Source organism: Podarcis bocagei, assembly GCF_964188305.1.
Source record: "Podarcis bocagei genome assembly, chromosome: 2".
NCBI classification, from domain to species: domain Eukaryota; kingdom Metazoa; phylum Chordata; class Lepidosauria; order Squamata; family Lacertidae; genus Podarcis; species Podarcis bocagei.
In genome coordinates this window covers 78,591,698-78,610,102 of record NC_138126.1, presented here as the reverse complement: position 1 = coordinate 78,610,102, position 18,405 = coordinate 78,591,698, and the positions used below count along the sequence as shown (strand labels likewise).

Below are 18,405 nucleotides of genomic sequence, written 5' to 3'. Positions count from 1 at the left end.
ATGATCAATGCTTAACAAAGACCCTCATGCTGGCTTTAATATAGGGAGATAAGTTTCCCGGAGGCACCAATTAGTACAGTGGTACCTCGGGTTACATAAACTTCAGGTTACATACGCTTCAGGTTACAGACTCCGCTAACCCAGAAATATTGCCTCGGGTTAAGAACTTTGCTTCAGGATGAGAACAGAAATCGTGCAGCGGTGGCGCAGTGGCAGCAGGAGGCCCCATTAGCTAAAGTGGTGCTTTAGGTTAAGAACAGTTTCAGGTTAAGAATAGACCTCCAGAACGAATTAAGTTCTTAACCTGAGGTACCACTGTAGTAGCTTCTGAAATGAAAACAGCTGTGTGTGAAGAGGACCTACCTCTGTTTTTGACTTCTGTTTTGATGCTGTAGAACTGGCAGATGAAGTTTTCAACTCATCTTTCAACTGAGAGATTTTTCCTGTTAGCTCTTTCAGTGTCTTCATTATATCTGCTCTTTCCTCTGGTTTTGTGGCCTTATTCTTTTCCAATTTTGATATTAACATCTATGAAAGTTAAAATAAAGAGGTGATACAAGATTGAAAATACGTCATCCTCCACACTAGATAGAAAAGCATGCACCCTTAAAATGCTTACTAGGGGATACTCTGCTACTAAAAATTAAAATTAGACACAACCAAAGTTAATGGCGAAGTTAAATGGAAAAAAAGCCAAGCATACCTTCTGACATTCTATTTGTTTCTCTAACATTTCTTGTTTTTTCTTCCTCATGTCTTGCTGCAGCTTCATTGCCTCCTAATCAAGAATAAAATGCTTTTAGTGAGCTATATGGCACATCCTAATAACAACGGCTACAAAGAAACGGATTTAAACCACAATGTTAGGCAATATCATGAACCATTTAAATGTAAACATGATTCCACCAACTGCAGCATTAGAGTTTACAAGAGAACATAGTTATCTTCAGTTACAGATGCAAGTTGTGCTGCTGGTAGTTAGCAGAGTGGACAGATCCTGACTTTATTCATGGCTCCTGGAAAGCTGTTGCAATAAGCAATATCAAATAAATGTCTTTGGTCAAAATTCAGATTATGTTACATATTCAGACTATTAGTCCTATCACTATGCCTAGAGTTTCTATTCTTTCACACAGCACCCCAACTGCAGCTATTCTATGCTGAATTACATGATGCTTTTGACTTGCGGAAGGCTGAAAGCCTGTTTTGTGCTTGTAAAATGTGTAATCTCATGTGGGATTGGAGAAGATAAAAAAGCAATGAAAGTCTTGCTGTGCATGCACAAATCTTGGATAGCTGCTGTAGAGTTCAGACAAACCAACTAACATGTAACAATTCAAGGTTCACTGAAGACCCCCCACCCCTTGCCAACCAAAAGTTTGGCTATTAGCTCAAAAATGAGTATCCCTTTAACACAAAAATATTGAATTACATTTCAAAAGCTAAGGCTCGTCACACTCAGGTCCAAATCGTCAAAGAAAAAGAATTTCCCATCTCCTGAATTCCAATCAGAACTAGGGGTAGGACTAACAGGAAAACATGTCACACACTGAACCCCATTTTAAAAACTCATGGCTATGAAATATATTGAAATAATATGCAAACAGTTACCTGTTTCTTTTTAAAAACTTCTTGGACATCATGAGATTTATTTCCTGTACCAGGCTTTATAGATGTCTTCAAATTGGAGGAACTGTAAACCATCTTTGAATGGCCAATTGAAGTGGGAAACATCTGAAAGCAGCAATATATTTTATGATGACATGTGCTGTGGTAAGATGAAGCTTTGTGCAAGCAACATACTTATGCTGCTTAGAAACCATCTGTTCATAGACAAAACCAAACTATAAGCTATCTCTCTGTGATATTTTAAGGATTGTGTGGGGATGAAGTAAAGACTCTTACCAGTAATAAACAGACTGAAGGATAGTAGGAGAATTTTGTCCTTAGGGTTTCAAAGATCTGGCACTAACCTGGCAGATATAAATTTCAAAACTAACCCTATCATTATGAAGGGGAAGACTCCACACAACATCACTCTAAAGAGAAAGGGGATATGTAAGATCTTTTGAATGGAAATTTCCCCCAACTCTCTTAATTGCAGTATCTGCTCCTTAACTGTACTGATTACATATTAAATAGGTAAAGTTAACAAGAATTAGAGTTTCATTTTATAAAATACTTACTATAGTTTAAAGAAAATGTACTTTAAAATTTTCCTGGCAATAGTTGAGAATTTTCTTAATTTTGCTGATATGATTATGCCTTCACTATCCTGCTTCTTCAGATGTTACAGATCAGTCTACAACTACTGAACTGAGCTTTCACTCTTCTCCCCTGCCTTTTTTTCTAACTCTGTTGTCACCTGGAAGGTCCCCCAAACCAATCATGTCTTTAAGGCATGAAAGCTGAAATCTTTTAACGAAGGTGAAAAAATTGAGGTTGTTTCTTGAGTTAGCACTGAGCCAGATTATCTCTGTGAATCTGCTTTTCTTGATCTACCTGCGTCCACTCTGCAGCCCACAAAACACTTGCCTTGACACAGCAGACCTTTTAAGGGTGAGAAGTTTCTAGTCCTTTTTTGAGTGGGGGATAGCGTGGGATATTCTCCCCCCCCCGCCCAAATATCACTAGTGACTCTGCAGAAAGAGTGGACTAGTGGATTTGAGGGCTTCTCTGAAAGCTGTAGTAAGACTTCTTAATGTGTTGGCCCGAGCAGGAAATGGTACAATTTGGGCTCTGTTGGACACAGCATAAAATCTTGGACTAGACAGAGAACCCTGCTCAATAGCTGGAGATTTATCTAAAGAAGTAGCTGGAGGAAGACAGTTATGATTGTTTCAAACATGACCCCTATCTGCTCTGGATTTCCCCCCAACCCTCTTTAAGAGATTTGGTGATGACGCAAGAAGCACAAACCGGGGGGGGGGGGTCTGTTGAGCGAACAAAAATTGCTGTGCTCATGCAATTACATTATTTAGTTAAATACCACCCCGTGATTCTTCGTTCTGGGAGAGAGGGTTGGTGAGCTTGAAACCTGCGAGGCAGATTTCACTAAGGCACATCATCTGGCCTAGCCATATCCACTGATAGTAGGGTGGTGGGCATACAGTGGTGGTGCATTGGGTTGCAAAGGACACAGTTTATTCATTTTCCTGTTGGATGCTGAATCATGATTAAGTTCAATACAGCAAGGTGAACACCCTTGACAGAACCAGGTAAACCTTAACATCCTAACCATGTTAAAGAAAAGATGTATGAATTTATGATTCATAATACACACTCTCCTTTACCTGAGCATCTTCTGAAGAAGAACTAGACTGGTTAAGCAATAAATGTTGAGCGTCTGGCTGATTTCCACCAGGTGCTCCAAGACGATGTTTAACTGGGGCCTTATTGATGACGTAAGCACCTGATGTCAGTGGCTTTGTTACCTGCATTGTGCATATAACATTGAAAAATGAGCTTTTTAATTTTGAAAGCAGACCCACAGTTCTCTAAAGAGCTAAGGAAAAAGAAAAGTGATCAGGTTTATACAATGGCACTATACCTTTGCCATACTGCTGTGCATTGTTACGGCTGGAGGCTGTGGCAGCATTTGTTGCTGCAGGTGAAGCGGGTGATGAAGAGGTGGTGGCGCCTGCTGCTGCTGCTGGGATAGTGGCAATGGCTGCTGCTCATTGTTTTCTCGGTGCCATAGCACTCGTATAAACCGATTGTTCAACACTGCCTCTGTGCTAGAAATAGCTTTTCTCGCTTCATCATTTGTTAAGTACTGAATTAGAGCAGCTTCAGGATCACTCTTGAAGGCAACCTAAGAAAACATGAGGCAACATTACATAACAATACAATACTACATTTTAAAAAGCACCCAAGGTATAATGCTTCAGTTTAAAAGGTTCTACTCCCTAATCCAAAAAGAGATGGATAGTGAACTGTGTATATATAGTATGTATCTGAGTCCCTTCTATGGAAGTTGCCAATCAAACCATTTTGGACTCACAGCTGCCCATGGAGGCGCAGGTCAATTCTGTGTCCAGGGCAGCTGTCTACCAGCTCCATCTGGTACACAGGCTGAGATCCTACCTGCCTGCAGACTGTCTCGCCAGAGTGGTGCATGCTCTAGTTATCTCCCGCTTGGACTACCACAATGCGCTCTATGTGGGACTACCTTTGAAGGTGACCCGGAAACTACAACTAATTCAGAATGCAGCAGCTAGACTAGTGACTGGAAGTCGCCACCAAGACCATATAACAACAGTCCTGAAGGGCCTACATTGGCTCCCAGTATGTTTCTGAGCACAATTCAAAGTGTTGGTGCTGACATTTAAAGCCCAGAACGGTTTCGGTCCAGTATACCTGAAGGAGTGTCTCCACCCCATTGTTCAGTCTGCACACGGAGGTCTAGCCCCGAGGGCCTTCTGGCGGTTCCTTCACTTCACTGAGAAGTGAGGTTAAAGGGAACCAGGCAGAGGGCCTTCTGGGTAGGAACACCCTCCCATCAGATGTCAAGGAAATACAGTGGTACCTCGGGTTACATATGCTTCAGGTTACATACGCTTCAGGTTACACACTCCGCTAACCCAGAAATAGTACCTTGGGTTAAGAACTTTGCTTCAGGATGAGAACAGAAATTGTGCTCCGGCGGCGCAGCGGCAGCAGGAGGCCCCATTAGCTAAAGTGGTGCTTCAAGTTAAGAACAGTTTCGGGTTAAGTACGGACCTCTGGAACGAATTAAGTACTTAACCAGAGGTACCACTGTAAACAACTATCTGACTTTTAGAAGACATCTGAAGACAGCCCTGTATCAGGAAATTTTTAATGTCTGATGTTTTACACTTTTTATATGTGCTGTAAGCCGCCCAGAATGGCTGGGGAAACCCATCCAAATGGGTGGGGTATAAATATTTATAACTATTACTATTATTATTATTAAATATGGTTCTACAAGCTATTGAATTGTAAGGTGTACTTAGTTTTTCACACATGACTTTTCCATTTTGGCTTTATTTCTGTTAAATGAATCATGACACAGTGTAATATGTCATGTGTTGTTGTTCATCTGAGGTTGTATTTACCTAATTTTAAGACCTTCTAAGGAATAGATGACTGTTATTAGGTCTTCATATGTAAAACCAAAGAATTCAAAGAGGGCGCACTTTCTTTTTCTCATGACTGTATCATTGCCAAGTGGTTCTTCAAGCAAGACTCTAAGTTAGATTTATTTACTCTACCAGAGAATAATGCAGTATTGAACAAAGTGGAATATATAGACTAGTCCCAGAAACTTCCTGTCCCTCTTTACATTGCTGTATTACTAACCACAAGTGGCATATTATTTGTTTTACCTGAATGTTGACAATTGTTCCAAATTTGCTGAAATGTTCATTAAGTTGAGTAATATTGTTTAGCTCTGGTGGTATTTTACGAACTTCCAATTTGGTGTTTGTATACTGGTTCTTCTTCAGGAATCCTGGCTTATTCTGGTTATTAGTTTGTCTGAAGAGAAAAAAGATGGATTGACTCTTAACATTAACAAAATTACATTTAAATGTAAATACAACGATTCCCTTTTATTGCCTATAACCATAATGGCTACCTTGCTGTGCTAAACCAATACCCACTAAGCCAAGCACTGTCTTTAAAAAAGACCTGTCAGATACCCCAGGAAGCTCAGAAGCCAAGTAATCTACCACTGTGTTCCCAGCTTCAAGTAGTTCTCTAACTATCAGGTCTAACAGTCACAGATAGCTATTGTCTTGACTATGAATGCTATACATTGACCGTGTTATATGAAACTTTACTTCCTTTTTCATTAAAGTATTTCAACTAATATCCATATTAAGTTCCAGTCATTTTACACAATGACAGAGGGTTACATTGGGATGCAAAGAAATATGAGTAATTCCTTGACCAACACATACTCATTAGATAGTTCTGGTCAAACACTATCTTTGAGGCACTCTACATTTTATTGTCAGACTAAATTCACGTTTAAAGGAAACCATTACATCTACAGAGTTGTGTCTAACCACCAAGGAGGACTTCTAATCACACGAGGATACAGGCTCACTGTTACATGGGTTTGCCGACAAGCATTTGGACTTTAAATGCTATGGCATTCACTGCACTGACACGATGAACAAGCCGTTAACAAAGATGACGAAGGTGAAGCAGATGTTCCTCTAACCTGCCTCATAATGCTGTTTTGGGAATAAAATAAGTAAGATTTTAAATTTACAGCAGCCTGTCCTGACTCTGGGGAATGAAATGAAAATGACTCAACTACGTTGTCAATATCTGGACATGGAAGTCAAAGAGCTTCTCACTGGAAGCCTTCCTCAGCACTGTGCCCTTCAACACCTATCAGTTTCAACCACCATTAACAATGGGCAGGTTTGGTGAGAGCTACAGTCATAATGTCTGGAGGACACACCAGGTTGGGGAAGACTGACATTCCAGAAAACAAGGTGGAAAATTCCAAGCCCTTTGCCATATTATTGATTGTTGTTAAATTGCAGTGAGACTTTTTTGTATAGTGACTAACAAACACAATCTATTCTTTGCAACATTATCTTTGCAATGTATTCTTTGCAACACACAAGAGGAATTATTCACCAATTCTCATAAAAGAGTCTCATAAGTCAAACCAAAAATTTTTCAAATGAACTGAATGGGGCTCATTTTCTTTCTGCCTGTTCTCTATAGACACAGAAAATTCTTACTTTCCAATCCAGGGTTTCTTTGGAGATGGCCCTTCTACAGTGTTTGAAACCCGCTTCCTGTTGTCTGGCTCAAGCACCACTCTAGATACATTGCTGCTGTTACTTGCAATGCCAATTGGAGGTTCAGTCTGGATGATAATATTAGCACCTGGAAAGAAAGCAAAGGATTGTATGCTTGCAATGAAGTGGGAGCAAATTGTATTTATAAAATGGTGAAGTGCAAACATGTATAAAACATTTTCCCAAAGGGCTCATAGCTATACTGTCTACAATGCATAGACTTTCCTAAGAAATATATACAATGCTGAAATATATAGGATGCTGCAAGCTCAGGGTTTCTGAGAACAAAAAATGCCAATAAATTGGACGAAATTAAAGATACTCAGGGATGCAGGTGGCGCTGTGGGTTAAACCACAGAGCCTAGGACTTGTCAATCAGAAGGTCGGCGGTTCGAATCCCCGCGACGGGGTGAGCTCCTGTTGCTCGGTCCCTGCTCCTGCCAACCTAGCAGTTTGAAAGCATGTCAAAGTGCAAGTAGATAAATAGGTACCGCTCCGGCGGGAAGGTAAACGGCGTTTCCATGTACTGCTTTGGTTCGCCAGAAGCGGCTTAGTCATGCTGGCCACATGCTGTACGCCGGCTCCCTTAGCCAATAAAGCAAGATGAGTGCTGCAACCCTAGAGTCGGTCACGACTGGACCTAATGGTCAGGGGTCCCCTTTACCCCTTAAAGATGCTCAGACCAAGTACCACCTGCACATTAAGTTGGGTACAATTAAAAAATCAGGAACACAGGAAGATGCCTTATACCAAAACCAGACCATTTGTCCACCTGGCTCAGTATTGTCTATACTGATTGGCAGCAAGGTCCAGTGCTAGAGAGTAAACTGGGGATACAGAGCAGGTGCTCTACCACTAAGCTACCAACCTTCTTCTAAGTATGCATATGAAAAGTGTACATTGGATATGAACATAAGCAGATCAGGTGTCCATGAATACGAACCACTGTGGGGATTTGGGTTTCTCGGGCTTATTTTACATACAATTATAGCACTTTATTATGAAGGGATCTCAGGGAAGATATATCTATTATTAGGCACAAACTGCATTTTAGTGCAAATATGGAAAAACTCATGCAGGAGAATCTGGATCTGATTCCAGACTACAGCACACTGAACAGCACTAGTTGTAAAGATACTAGTGATCATTGTTTGCTTGCCACTCTTCAAATTGTGCATTAAAGAAAGGGAAGGAAAATACAAATTAGACACGAGGGAAAGAAATCACTGCACACAGAAAATGACAGCACTGTCATCAGCACTGGGTTCATTTGCTATGAATGCCAAAGTCTGTAATGCTCCCTTGCTAAGTATTCAGACTTTGAGGGTTTGGGTTTCAGGAAACAACATCTCACCTCTTGGATTTGTATCCATCTCACCAGACGTTAGGCCAATAAGATTTGGACGCTGCATTGGTGTCCTTGAAAAGAACTGTCGATACTGAGATCTACCAGTACTGGTAATACTAGGAGCTTCTGGGTTGTAGCCATCTGGTTCATACGTATCTTTTGTGAAAGAAAAATATAGATTTCTGATTCATTTTAAAAAATCTTATGTGAGCAATATTATGCATTTGCTCAAGCAGAAGTGCTTTTTCACATTTTAATATTTTTAACATCTGTTTGTTTTAAAGTAGGGTTGTAAAACTTTCTTGATTTTACTGTTTTGTCTTGTGTAAGCAACATTGAGATTTTTTTTACATTCAAGCAGTGTGTAATTTTTATGAAATAAAAAAAATATTGCACATAATTCACATGTACAATATATTTATATATAAACGTGTTCAATTTGAGCTATGTAAATATGGCAGGAACAATGCAACATGCATGTCATAACAGAATTTTAAAATATTATTATTACTGTTTTGTTGCTTTACTCACAAAGGTGACCCAAAGGGACTTACAACACAGTATAACAACACACTAATTAGACACCAGTCAGGCTTGCGAAAATTAATCCCACCCCTTTCCCCTTCATGTTGGAAGGATTGTGGAAAACTTGGTTCATTTATTCATGTTTGGTGAGAATGCCCCTATATTGAAAACTTTTGGAACAGAGTATTCTTCATTATATCTGCAATTACAAGCCAACCTTATTCTCCAAATCCAGCCTTAGCCCTGCTATCTTTGGAAAATAGACGGGCTCTACCCTGCACCAGAGAGAACTAATAGGCTTCTTAGTGACTGCAGCATGATTAAGAAAATGGAAGAACCAGGCTGAAATACCCATGAACACATGGGAAAATAATATCTGGGATACAGCAATGTCTGGGCAGCTCACCAGACGCAGGAGGGCAATAAAGGCATAACAAAGAGATACCTTCCAAGAAAAGTGGACCTCTTTATTTAACCAAAATCAACTGCTCAATCTTCTCAGGGGAGAGGTTACGTTAAGTTATATGTTTGAACATTTAATGTGTAAGCTTATGTCTAAAGTCAATGGATAGAACCACCACCATTTGATGTACTGCTGGATAAAAACCAATAAAAATTGTTGTCTTTCTTTTTTTAAAAAAATGATGCTTATTAAAGAAATGAGACCCCACTATTTCAGATGTGCAGTGTAAACAACATCACAAGTACTGGTAGAACACAAGAGAAGTGGAAATCTTTATTTCCTTACGTTCCGATACTGAATATAGTAGGTTTTGGGGTAGTGGAGGAGGTAGTCTAGCTCCCACTGGTGCAAGGCTGGGCACTGTAGTTGTTCCTGGCTGGTCACGGCTGTTAATCAAACTTGCCTGTGATAAAGGTGGCCCTGGAATGAAACATAAACATTCTAAAAAGCTAATTATTTTTTTCATGCTTTGCCACATTACAAAATACGGCTCTTCTTTTGAGGAGCTCAAAGCTAAATACTAATTTGTGTCCTGATTTTATATTGTCTGACCTTGGTTCCCTTACCTCTGGCCAGCACTTTGCTGCCAACTTCATTCATTCATTCAGCTGCTCTGACCATGTGGTGGGCCTCCTTACATCCCTATAACTGGCTTTCTGTCTGCTCCCGTCTCCAGCATAAGCTCCTCATTCTTAGCCTCAAAGCCCTCTGACTTTTTGCCTGCAAAGTGTGTTCCAAAAGAGTTTTGCCACAATCTATTTGTTCATAATATACTAATATAACCCTACCAACAACTTTCATGATTTCAGCTTCACCAGCCTCAGCTGGGCTAAATTAATCTCTCTTTAATGACCTCACCCTCTCTCTGTCTCCTATGAACAAGACTCTCTCTCTCAAAACAGCTGTGTGAATTCATGTGAGTGTAGGATGGTCCCATACTCCGTTGGTTCTGGCCCAACCCAGCTTTGTTTTGGTACCACCTCCTGCTGGTATGAAGTCCCCAGATGGGCTGGCAATAAAGAAATGCAACTGAGGCTTAAAAAGGTTTGCCACCATAGGCTTAGGACACTGGGGTTCTCCAATTTTCTACTACTAGGGCTGGAGAGGACTGACAATTGCTGAGGCCCACTAGTCACAAAATGGTAGCAGATGGAGGTAGAGTTGGACATGATTAGCTGCAATTAACAATAGCATTTTTTATTAATACTTAATCCTATTTAGAAATTGCTAAACTCTTTGCCACTGTGATTTCCTTGTGGCATGGAGTGTTACAATTCTATTTCTTAAAGCCAGGTACACACATTGGCCTTGGAGATTACTGTGTCTTCCCATTGAAGGCAGAATTTGTTGATTCAGAAGCTCTAGGTGAAACAGACTAAACTTTATATTTTTATTCCTGCCCTCAACACCTCTCAAAATATTTTTACTCATCTCCTGCATTTTCTTCTTCTTTTCTCTTTCCACACTTTATTTAAAACTTATGCCTTTCCATTCCAAAAAAACTGATTTCTTTCATTCCTTGATCTTTCTCCATTCACCTTTTTCTCATATGACTGCTTCCTTCTCTTTCCAGATATTATTATTATTATTATTATTATTATTATTATTATTATTATTATTATTATTATTATTATTAACCTTTTATGTCTCCAGTTTTCCTAAAAGACTCCTTTGGCTCTTTCACCTTCGGAAAAGGACCTCCGCCCCAGTAAGCTCTCTGTCTCCTGGCCACCTTTACTCAGCATGCAAAGTTGCTGGTGTTAGGAGGGCCCAACCACAAGGCTACAATATGGACAGGTAGTGGAGCACTGAGGCCACATAGAAGTATAGGCTTGATTACAGACAGTTAAGCAATGTGGTATCATAGTCTTAACCTACATATTTTAATTGTTTTATATTTGCATTATTTACTGCGAGTGTTTAATTTTAACCTATGTATATTTACATGATCTCTATTGCTGTATATGCTGTATATGTTCTGGTCTATTGCTGTATATGCTGTATATGTTCTGGTCTGTGACCATAATAAATTGATTGATTCATTTATAGTGAATGGCACCAAGCCTTGGTTAAAGCTACTTTTCAATAAACTGGAGAAATTATTTTTCTGTTGTAATGAACTTTCTGTGTGAGCTAGAAAAAGGAAGAGCCAGTGGCATAACAATAACAATAGTAACAACTAAAACAACACAAACAGCAGCAGCAGCAGCAGCAACAACGGTGTGGTCATTCTGACCTTCCTGACAGCAAACCACATCTACTAAATATTTTCCACCTGTCCGATTACAACAATTCAGAATTTTTGCTTATTATTTCATCAACCTCAATAGAAATGTTGCAAAAAGGGTAGGACTGAAGAAAGAAAACACATTATCCTTGCTGACTGATCCAAAATAAGGGGCTCATCCTTTGCTGTGCAAGGATAGGCTTTGAACAAGTCATATACACATCTGCTGCTTGTTTAAACTGCTGGGTTCTTTTCTTATAATGGTCCATTGAAATAAACGGTCTTTGAAATAATCCCAAACTGATTTTGTTTTGCATTATAACCAATCTCTGAACAATCTTATTTTCCTGCATCCAACAGCTCTCGCACTTTTGTCTGCAGAGGATCTGCAGCTGCTAAACAAATACCCAAGCTGGTCACAGCTTCAGTGAGGGTGCACACAGAAAACGAGCCCATTCTTTCCAGTGTCAAGGAAGAGCCAAATCAAGTCCACTTCAAATTCTAGCCAAATTTCTCTCATACAATTTTTTCCACAATAGCTAAAGTGGACTTTCTATGTTAAATAATGCCTCTGAATATAAAGGATTATGGGAAGCTGTCTTACACTGACTCAAGCCATTGGCCTTTCTAGGTCAGCATTATCTATATCTTTGGTCTTCAAGTGTGTGTATGTGTGTGTCAGGCCCCACTACTGCTTCACTTATCTAAGGCAGGAACAGCAGCACTATGGCCATAGAAGCAATACATTAAGAAACAGGTTCCCAAATGCTTGACTGGGTTTGCTATTTGTGAGTTTTCAGGAGCATCTGACTGGCTACTCTTGGAAATGGAATCTAAATTCTTCTAATTTTTTAATTATTCATCTGTTCTAGTGAATGCCCTAAATTATAATCCTACACACACACACACACACACACACACAGAGATATTTTTCAAGTATGATACTTTGTATATCTAGCTGACCTCTTATGATGAGCTTGTACTTTGCTCAAATCTCCAAACCAGTAAATAACCAGTAAATAATTCAAAGACCTTAATTTACTCCCCTGACCCAATTTATCTCAGGATTAGTAATAAGTGACTACTGTGAATGTTTTTTTTTAAATAACTAAAACACAGCATTAGTGGACTTCCCCTTAAAAACACATGCATGCAGTGGCATGTTCTCTATTTTTGGTCTGAAACTAAATTTAATCTAGCCAGTTCTTTCTACCATCTCCAATGTTTTAGAGAGAGAAAAAAGGAAAAGCTTTTTCATTATCCAAAGGTTTGAAAAAAGGCCCAACTCCTGAAGAGGGCTGCTAGTTCAGGCAAGTCCAAAAATAATTGCCTTTATACAATGAAGTAAATAGGGAAATGCTTTGACATTACTGTTACCTAGGTGCCCAGTCTGTCTGACACCTGGAGCGTGGCCCTTAACTCTTCACCTCCTTTAGCACTGCTCTATAAGTGGCTATGCAAGGCAAAGGACTTCGATTAACGTGACAGAAAACACATACCTTGGCATATATCAGATATTCTTAAAAAGAGACAAACCTGCCCTTACTGCCTGGGAAAAGAGCTCCAGCTTGATGCAAATGTGTGATCTGGCACCTGATCTATCCGCCAACTGCCAACACAAGCACATGCTTCTATTTGCCCTGGCAGGAAAAAACCTTACACATCCTCAACATTACTGTCTCCACCAGTCAACAACTGTTTGCATGTCTTAAGGTCCAAGATACATTACACATTATACATTTAAGCTGCAATCCTGCACCATTATGCTGCTGTTATATACCCATGCTTGTATCCAATAGTATCACTAAGCAGAATGGGGGTGACACGAGCCCCATGGAGACATCCTGGTGGAAGTGGTCAAAAGGGAAGGAGGCATGGGACAAGGACAGGGCATTAGAGGAACTGGATCCCTGGAAGAGGTTTAGCAGCTTAGGTGTCCATCCAGTTCCAGGACAGTGGCTGTGTGGACTGACAGCAGAGTGCCTTGGACACCCCAAGCACCACATCACAGCAGACTGATGTGACCCTGGCCCTGTCTACTGTCAGGGATGAACCCTCCTGGGGTGCTGCCTGGGAAAAAATGAGACAGTGGGCCAACCCTGTTGACTCTGCCTCCATCACCAAGGAAGTGGAGAGGGCTGCATGGGTGCAAACACTCAGCAGGCCCAGCTTATTCAGAGGACAGCCATCTTGTTTGCCCAGCCCCATGGCTCAACCCATTTAGGGTGTGTCAAGTGTTGAGACAAAATCTTAGTTTCTGTTTAGCCATATACCTAGACCACTGCTGCACCCGTTAACCTGAAAGCGTCATAACCTGACTTATATATATATATCAAACTGACCTTCACATTAAATCCTTTGGCAAAAACCTAGCTAGGAGTCCAAGCACTGGATCTACTAGAGGGTCTGGGCAGGAAGAAAGCAGTTTTCAGTTATTCCCCCTGCAGCTCCCTCACCCACCCTTAAATGTGCTCCGGAGGGTCCTTCAAACCCCAGATTCCTGTAATGCTACGTTAGAGAAATAAAGCACCATTTATGAAATGTTCTCAGCTACTGTGCCGACTGCAGTATTTTAAAGTGCTATTTTAAGGAGGAAATCTTACTTGGTATAGGAATTCTAACAGGTGGCGGCGGCCGAGGATGTACATGTGGCCCTGGCATTCTCATGTTGTGAGTTGGGCCTTGCGCAGGAGGCATAAGCATTCCAGGTGGAGGAAGTCCTGGGGGTGGTGGAGGAAATGGAATCATGCTTGGCAAAGATACCTCATCCACAACCAAGGGGTCATTTCCGTGATCATATTGACAGAGGTCACCAAGTACACAAAATCCTCTCTCTGTAAAATAAAAATAAATCACAATATAAACCATCATTAATGGTAGATTGCCTTTATCTGATTGATTATATAGATTACATATGAATGAATTAAAATAGATTACATATAGATTTTAAGCCAAAGTCTCACTTATACTGTGTGGCTGGCAACAACAACAAAATAGTTCAAAACAGCATTCTTAATTGCAAAATCTAAGTAGAACAACCAGGAGTAACGCTTACCGTCGTAATCTCGACAGCGTCTTTTTGGTGGAGCGTTTCTGCCAAACGAATTAGGAGCAGAATGATTGTTGTAGTAATTCGACCAGCTTTCTGTTGTGTTTTCAGGATGGTGAGCAGGTGCAATCACAGTAACAGCACTGGGAATACACTGTGCTCCAGAGGAATACTGTTCAGTAGAGTTAACGGAAGACAAAGCCACTGGGTTATATGAGCTCTCCATATCACTCCTTTCACATTTAAATTTGGCTCGATCTCTGTGATCTGAAAAAAAAAATGTAATAGATTAGGTAAGTTTCTATGTTCGTCCTTCGTGCTTGGAGATTCTCTGACAGCATACAGAAAATTTAACACCATAACAAATGCGAGAAAAAATGTATAAGCACAGCCTGGTTAATGTCTTAACAGTGTACTTAGGCTCGTTCTTGCAAGACAATGTGAATATTTGTCCTGCAACATATGCACTAACTAAACTGATTTCCTTTAGAAATAAAAAGTAAACTGTATTTTTCAAATAATTTCAATTACTTTCTTTTTTCTTGAAAGGCTATAGCAACACAAGACCTCAGTTATTTAGGGGCAGGGATCCATTAAAAGTTAAGAAAATCCAACCTTTCTTCCTTACCAAAAGAAACCTAACAATATAAAGCAGCAGCTTTTACCAACAGAGAAAGTATAACAGAAGGTACTGCTCTACCAGAATACACCTGAGAACAAATTAAAAAAATATATCCCTAGATTAGGTTGCTCTCAGAACACAGCTTTTAGCCAGCTTTATAACAAGTCAGCAATCACTTCTTCTCAAAGGCAATTCTATTTGTTGAATTTGCCAGAAATTCAGGATAAAACGTTCATTAAGAAGTATGACATTTCATTAACTCCCATGAAACTCAGGTTAGACGTTACTTGGCTATAATACTTAAACGACTCACCAACATTTCTGTTTGCATCCCTTTCTTTGTTTGCCTCCTGGTCTTTGCTTCTACCTCTGCTGCGGCTACGACTTCGGCTAAGTCCTCTACTTTTACTGCGACTCTTACTTCTTCCCCTTCGCCAATCGTATTTGTCTCTATACAAATCGTTCCGTTCGTAGTATCTATCATAATCTCTCCATTTGCCATCATCTCTTTTTCTCTCTCTAGTTCTATTAAGAAAAACAACACATGCAAACAGGTGGATTTAGAAAAGCTGAAAATGCTTATGGCATCAAAACAGAACAACAGTTTTGACAGAGGGAAGTTTGTATGAAGAACTAAATGTAATTATATCCAAGTGACGTCGACATTGGAAAAAACTACAAAAAATGTTAGGTGTAATAGCCTTAAAGAAAATAAACTCCAAATTGTTTGTTTTATTAAGGATGCTAGTATTGCATAAAAATAAAATCATATTAATATGGTTGGGGACCGCCCCCCTCCTGCAGAAAACAATTATTTGCATCCATGGGCACAGAAGATTCAATTATTTCATTTATATCCCATCTTTCCTGCAGCAAGCTCAAGGTGGGGTACATAGTTCTCCTCCACCCATTTTACCCTCACAATAACCCTGTGAGGTAAGTTAGGCTAAAAGTGATTGTCTGGCCCTCAAGGTGACCGGTTAATGGATTATGTGAGAATCTGTAAAACTTCCTGATCATAATACAAAAGGAGGGGACACATACATTACTAAATTTATCACAAAACTTATTATGAAACAGAGAAGTTTAATTGATTAGGAGGCCAACAATTGCTAACAAGTGTTAAAGAAGAATACTTCAGGTACTAACCTTTGCTCATTAGAATCTGAACGATTTTTCTGTGGGCTAGTATATTTCTTCTTTTTACCCTCTCGCTCATCTTCAAAAGTCTCTTGAAATGGCTAAAGACAAAAAGCAAAACATCACCTCACACGAAGCTCACTCCCAGGGGCGAGGGGGAAGACCCCAAAGAATATAAAAACCCATTTAAGCAATAAGAGAGCAAGGCTTGAGACACGTCACTGTATACACATTTTAAATTTGCTTCTAGTGTGAATTGTAATGAAGAGGACAACTACAAAACAACCATCTCTCCCCATATGAACCAACCTGGACCCTGCAATCATCACCTGAGGCTCTTCATCATATGCTTCCTCCACAAGAGGTCTGGAGGGTGACAACATAAGAATGGGTCTGTTCTGTGGTGGCTCCCCCCTCCTCCCAGGGAGGCTTGCCTGGCACCTATTTGTAGGCGCTAGGCAAAAACACTCCTCTTCTCTCAGGCCTTTGCCTAATTAAACAATATATCGTCTTTTAAATGGGGTAGGTGGCCTGCTTTGGTTTGTTACTATGGTATTTATTTTTCTGTTATTGTAAACTGCCCTGTAATCCTAGGATGAATCCTTGTTCTAGTTAACAATCTAGCTACCATGTTCTGAAATAACTGTAATTTGGAAACTGTATTCAAAGTCAGCTCAATGTATGACACATTGCAGTAGTCTAATGTGAAGGTTACCAGAACACAGACAACTGAAACCACGCTCATGTCTAGCTGGATAGGAACACAGCTGAGCTAGCTGGCAGAAGGTACTCCATGCCACTGAGGCAACCTATGCTTTCAATGACCAAGTTGGATCCAAGAGTACCATCAAGCTGCGCACCTGCTCCTTCAAAGGGAGTGCAACACCTTCAAAAAGAAGATGCATTCTACTCATGCAGACAGAGGACCTGCACATTACCAGTGTCTTAAGTCTTATTTGGATTAAGCTTCAATTTGTTGGCCCTCATCTAGCCCAGAGTTCCATGCAGTTGTTAAAAAGAATGGGAGATAAATTTGAACTCTGTGCTTTGGAAGCTTCATGCAGCTGAACAATATCTTCGAAGCACTACCTTCTGGAGAGAACAAACCAAGTAGGAACAAAGCCTATTCTCAACTCTGACAGCCTCTCTGTAAGAATATTATGGTCAATGGTATCAAAAAGTGCAGGGAGGTCAAGAAAAAATCAATATGGCCACATCCTCCCTGTCCCTTTCCTGACACCAGGCCAACAAAGGCAGTCTCAGCAACAAAGGCAGGCCTGAATGCCAACTGAAATGAAAAATCAGTCTCATCCAAGAGTTATTGGAGCTATTTCTGGGTTATTAGTTTTCATAAGCAGAAGAGCTGAAATCTCTAAACAGTCACTGAGAGGAGCTCTGCAAAAAGTTTGCAACAGTCTGTAATCTCAAAGCCATTAGCTTTCATTACATAATGCAATTCATACTTTCTAAAAAAGTTTGTGGAAGAAAGACAACAAAAGTGTGACAGAATATACTGAACTGTCTATAGAAAGGGGGGAGTCTAAACATGATTTAAGCATTCTCTAGTTAATCTTTTGATATCTAAGAGAATTTAGAATTAGAAATAAAAATCACCTCTAACATTACATGAAATACAGGCATATGAGATGGGGGAGGAGCAGGACTGTGTGGTGTGAGGCTATCATGTCTCATTTGACCTTATCTAAGTATAGCCAAATACTTTGCTGTAATATGTCCACCACTTACATCAGATCAGCCCGTCTGAGCTATGAACACATTACACTTTAACTGGTTTATTTCCTCCACTACTTACTCTTAAACAAGACACCCCTAGTACTATGAACTGTACAATCTTAGAACAGCCAAGGTTGTAGGATTTTAGCAAGCAATGTATGAAGTCAGGATTCAGGATAGGTAACAGCATGCAGGGGTACTTGAAGTTGTGGACTCTGGTAGAGCGCCTCTCTTTTCAAGTAAACTTTCTCAAAAAGCAGAAGGTTGCAGAGGTCTGGTTATCTGGCTTCAGAATCAACTTTAAAGCCTGGTTGCACTCCCTTAATAGGAGTGACATTAGATTTAATAGGTTTAGGCACTGGGTGTGCTGACTGATTCAGCTTCATCATTAGAAGGACAAGTGTAGCATGGAGAACCTTCTATCAGTTTAGATTGGTACAACAGTTACAACTGCAACTTTGCTGCACTTGCAGCACTGATGTGACCTCCCAGGGGCACAAGCCTGGGTAGGG

The 18,405-nt window shown here is 40.1% G+C and overlaps 1 protein-coding gene across 4 annotated transcripts in view; it reads right to left on the bottom strand.

Annotated features, from left to right (window-relative positions):
* RBM27 (RNA binding motif protein 27) overlaps positions 1-18,405 on the bottom strand; it is a 32,683-nt gene that overhangs the window by 8,091 nt on the left and 6,187 nt on the right. For 2 of the 4 annotated variants that reach the window (XM_081181013.1, XM_081181015.1), the window contains exons 4-16: positions 16,169-16,260; positions 15,333-15,544; positions 14,404-14,664; positions 13,952-14,182; positions 9,407-9,562; positions 8,140-8,289; positions 6,726-6,873; positions 5,349-5,499; positions 3,551-3,814; positions 3,294-3,434; positions 1,612-1,734; positions 704-778; positions 364-528 (exon numbers count right to left, since the gene is read on the bottom strand). In XM_081181013.1, coding sequence (XP_081037139.1) covers positions 364-528; positions 704-778; positions 1,612-1,734; positions 3,294-3,434; positions 3,551-3,814; positions 5,349-5,499; positions 6,726-6,873; positions 8,140-8,289; positions 9,407-9,562; positions 13,952-14,182; positions 14,404-14,664; positions 15,333-15,544; positions 16,169-16,260 — 2,169 coding nt within the window. The remainder of the gene's footprint in view (positions 1-363; positions 529-703; positions 779-1,611; positions 1,735-3,293; positions 3,435-3,550; positions 3,815-5,348; positions 5,500-6,725; positions 6,874-8,139; positions 8,290-9,406; positions 9,563-13,951; positions 14,183-14,403; positions 14,665-15,332; positions 15,545-16,168; positions 16,261-18,405) is intronic. The other 2 variants (XM_081181014.1, XM_081181016.1) reach the window with 2 other exon arrangements.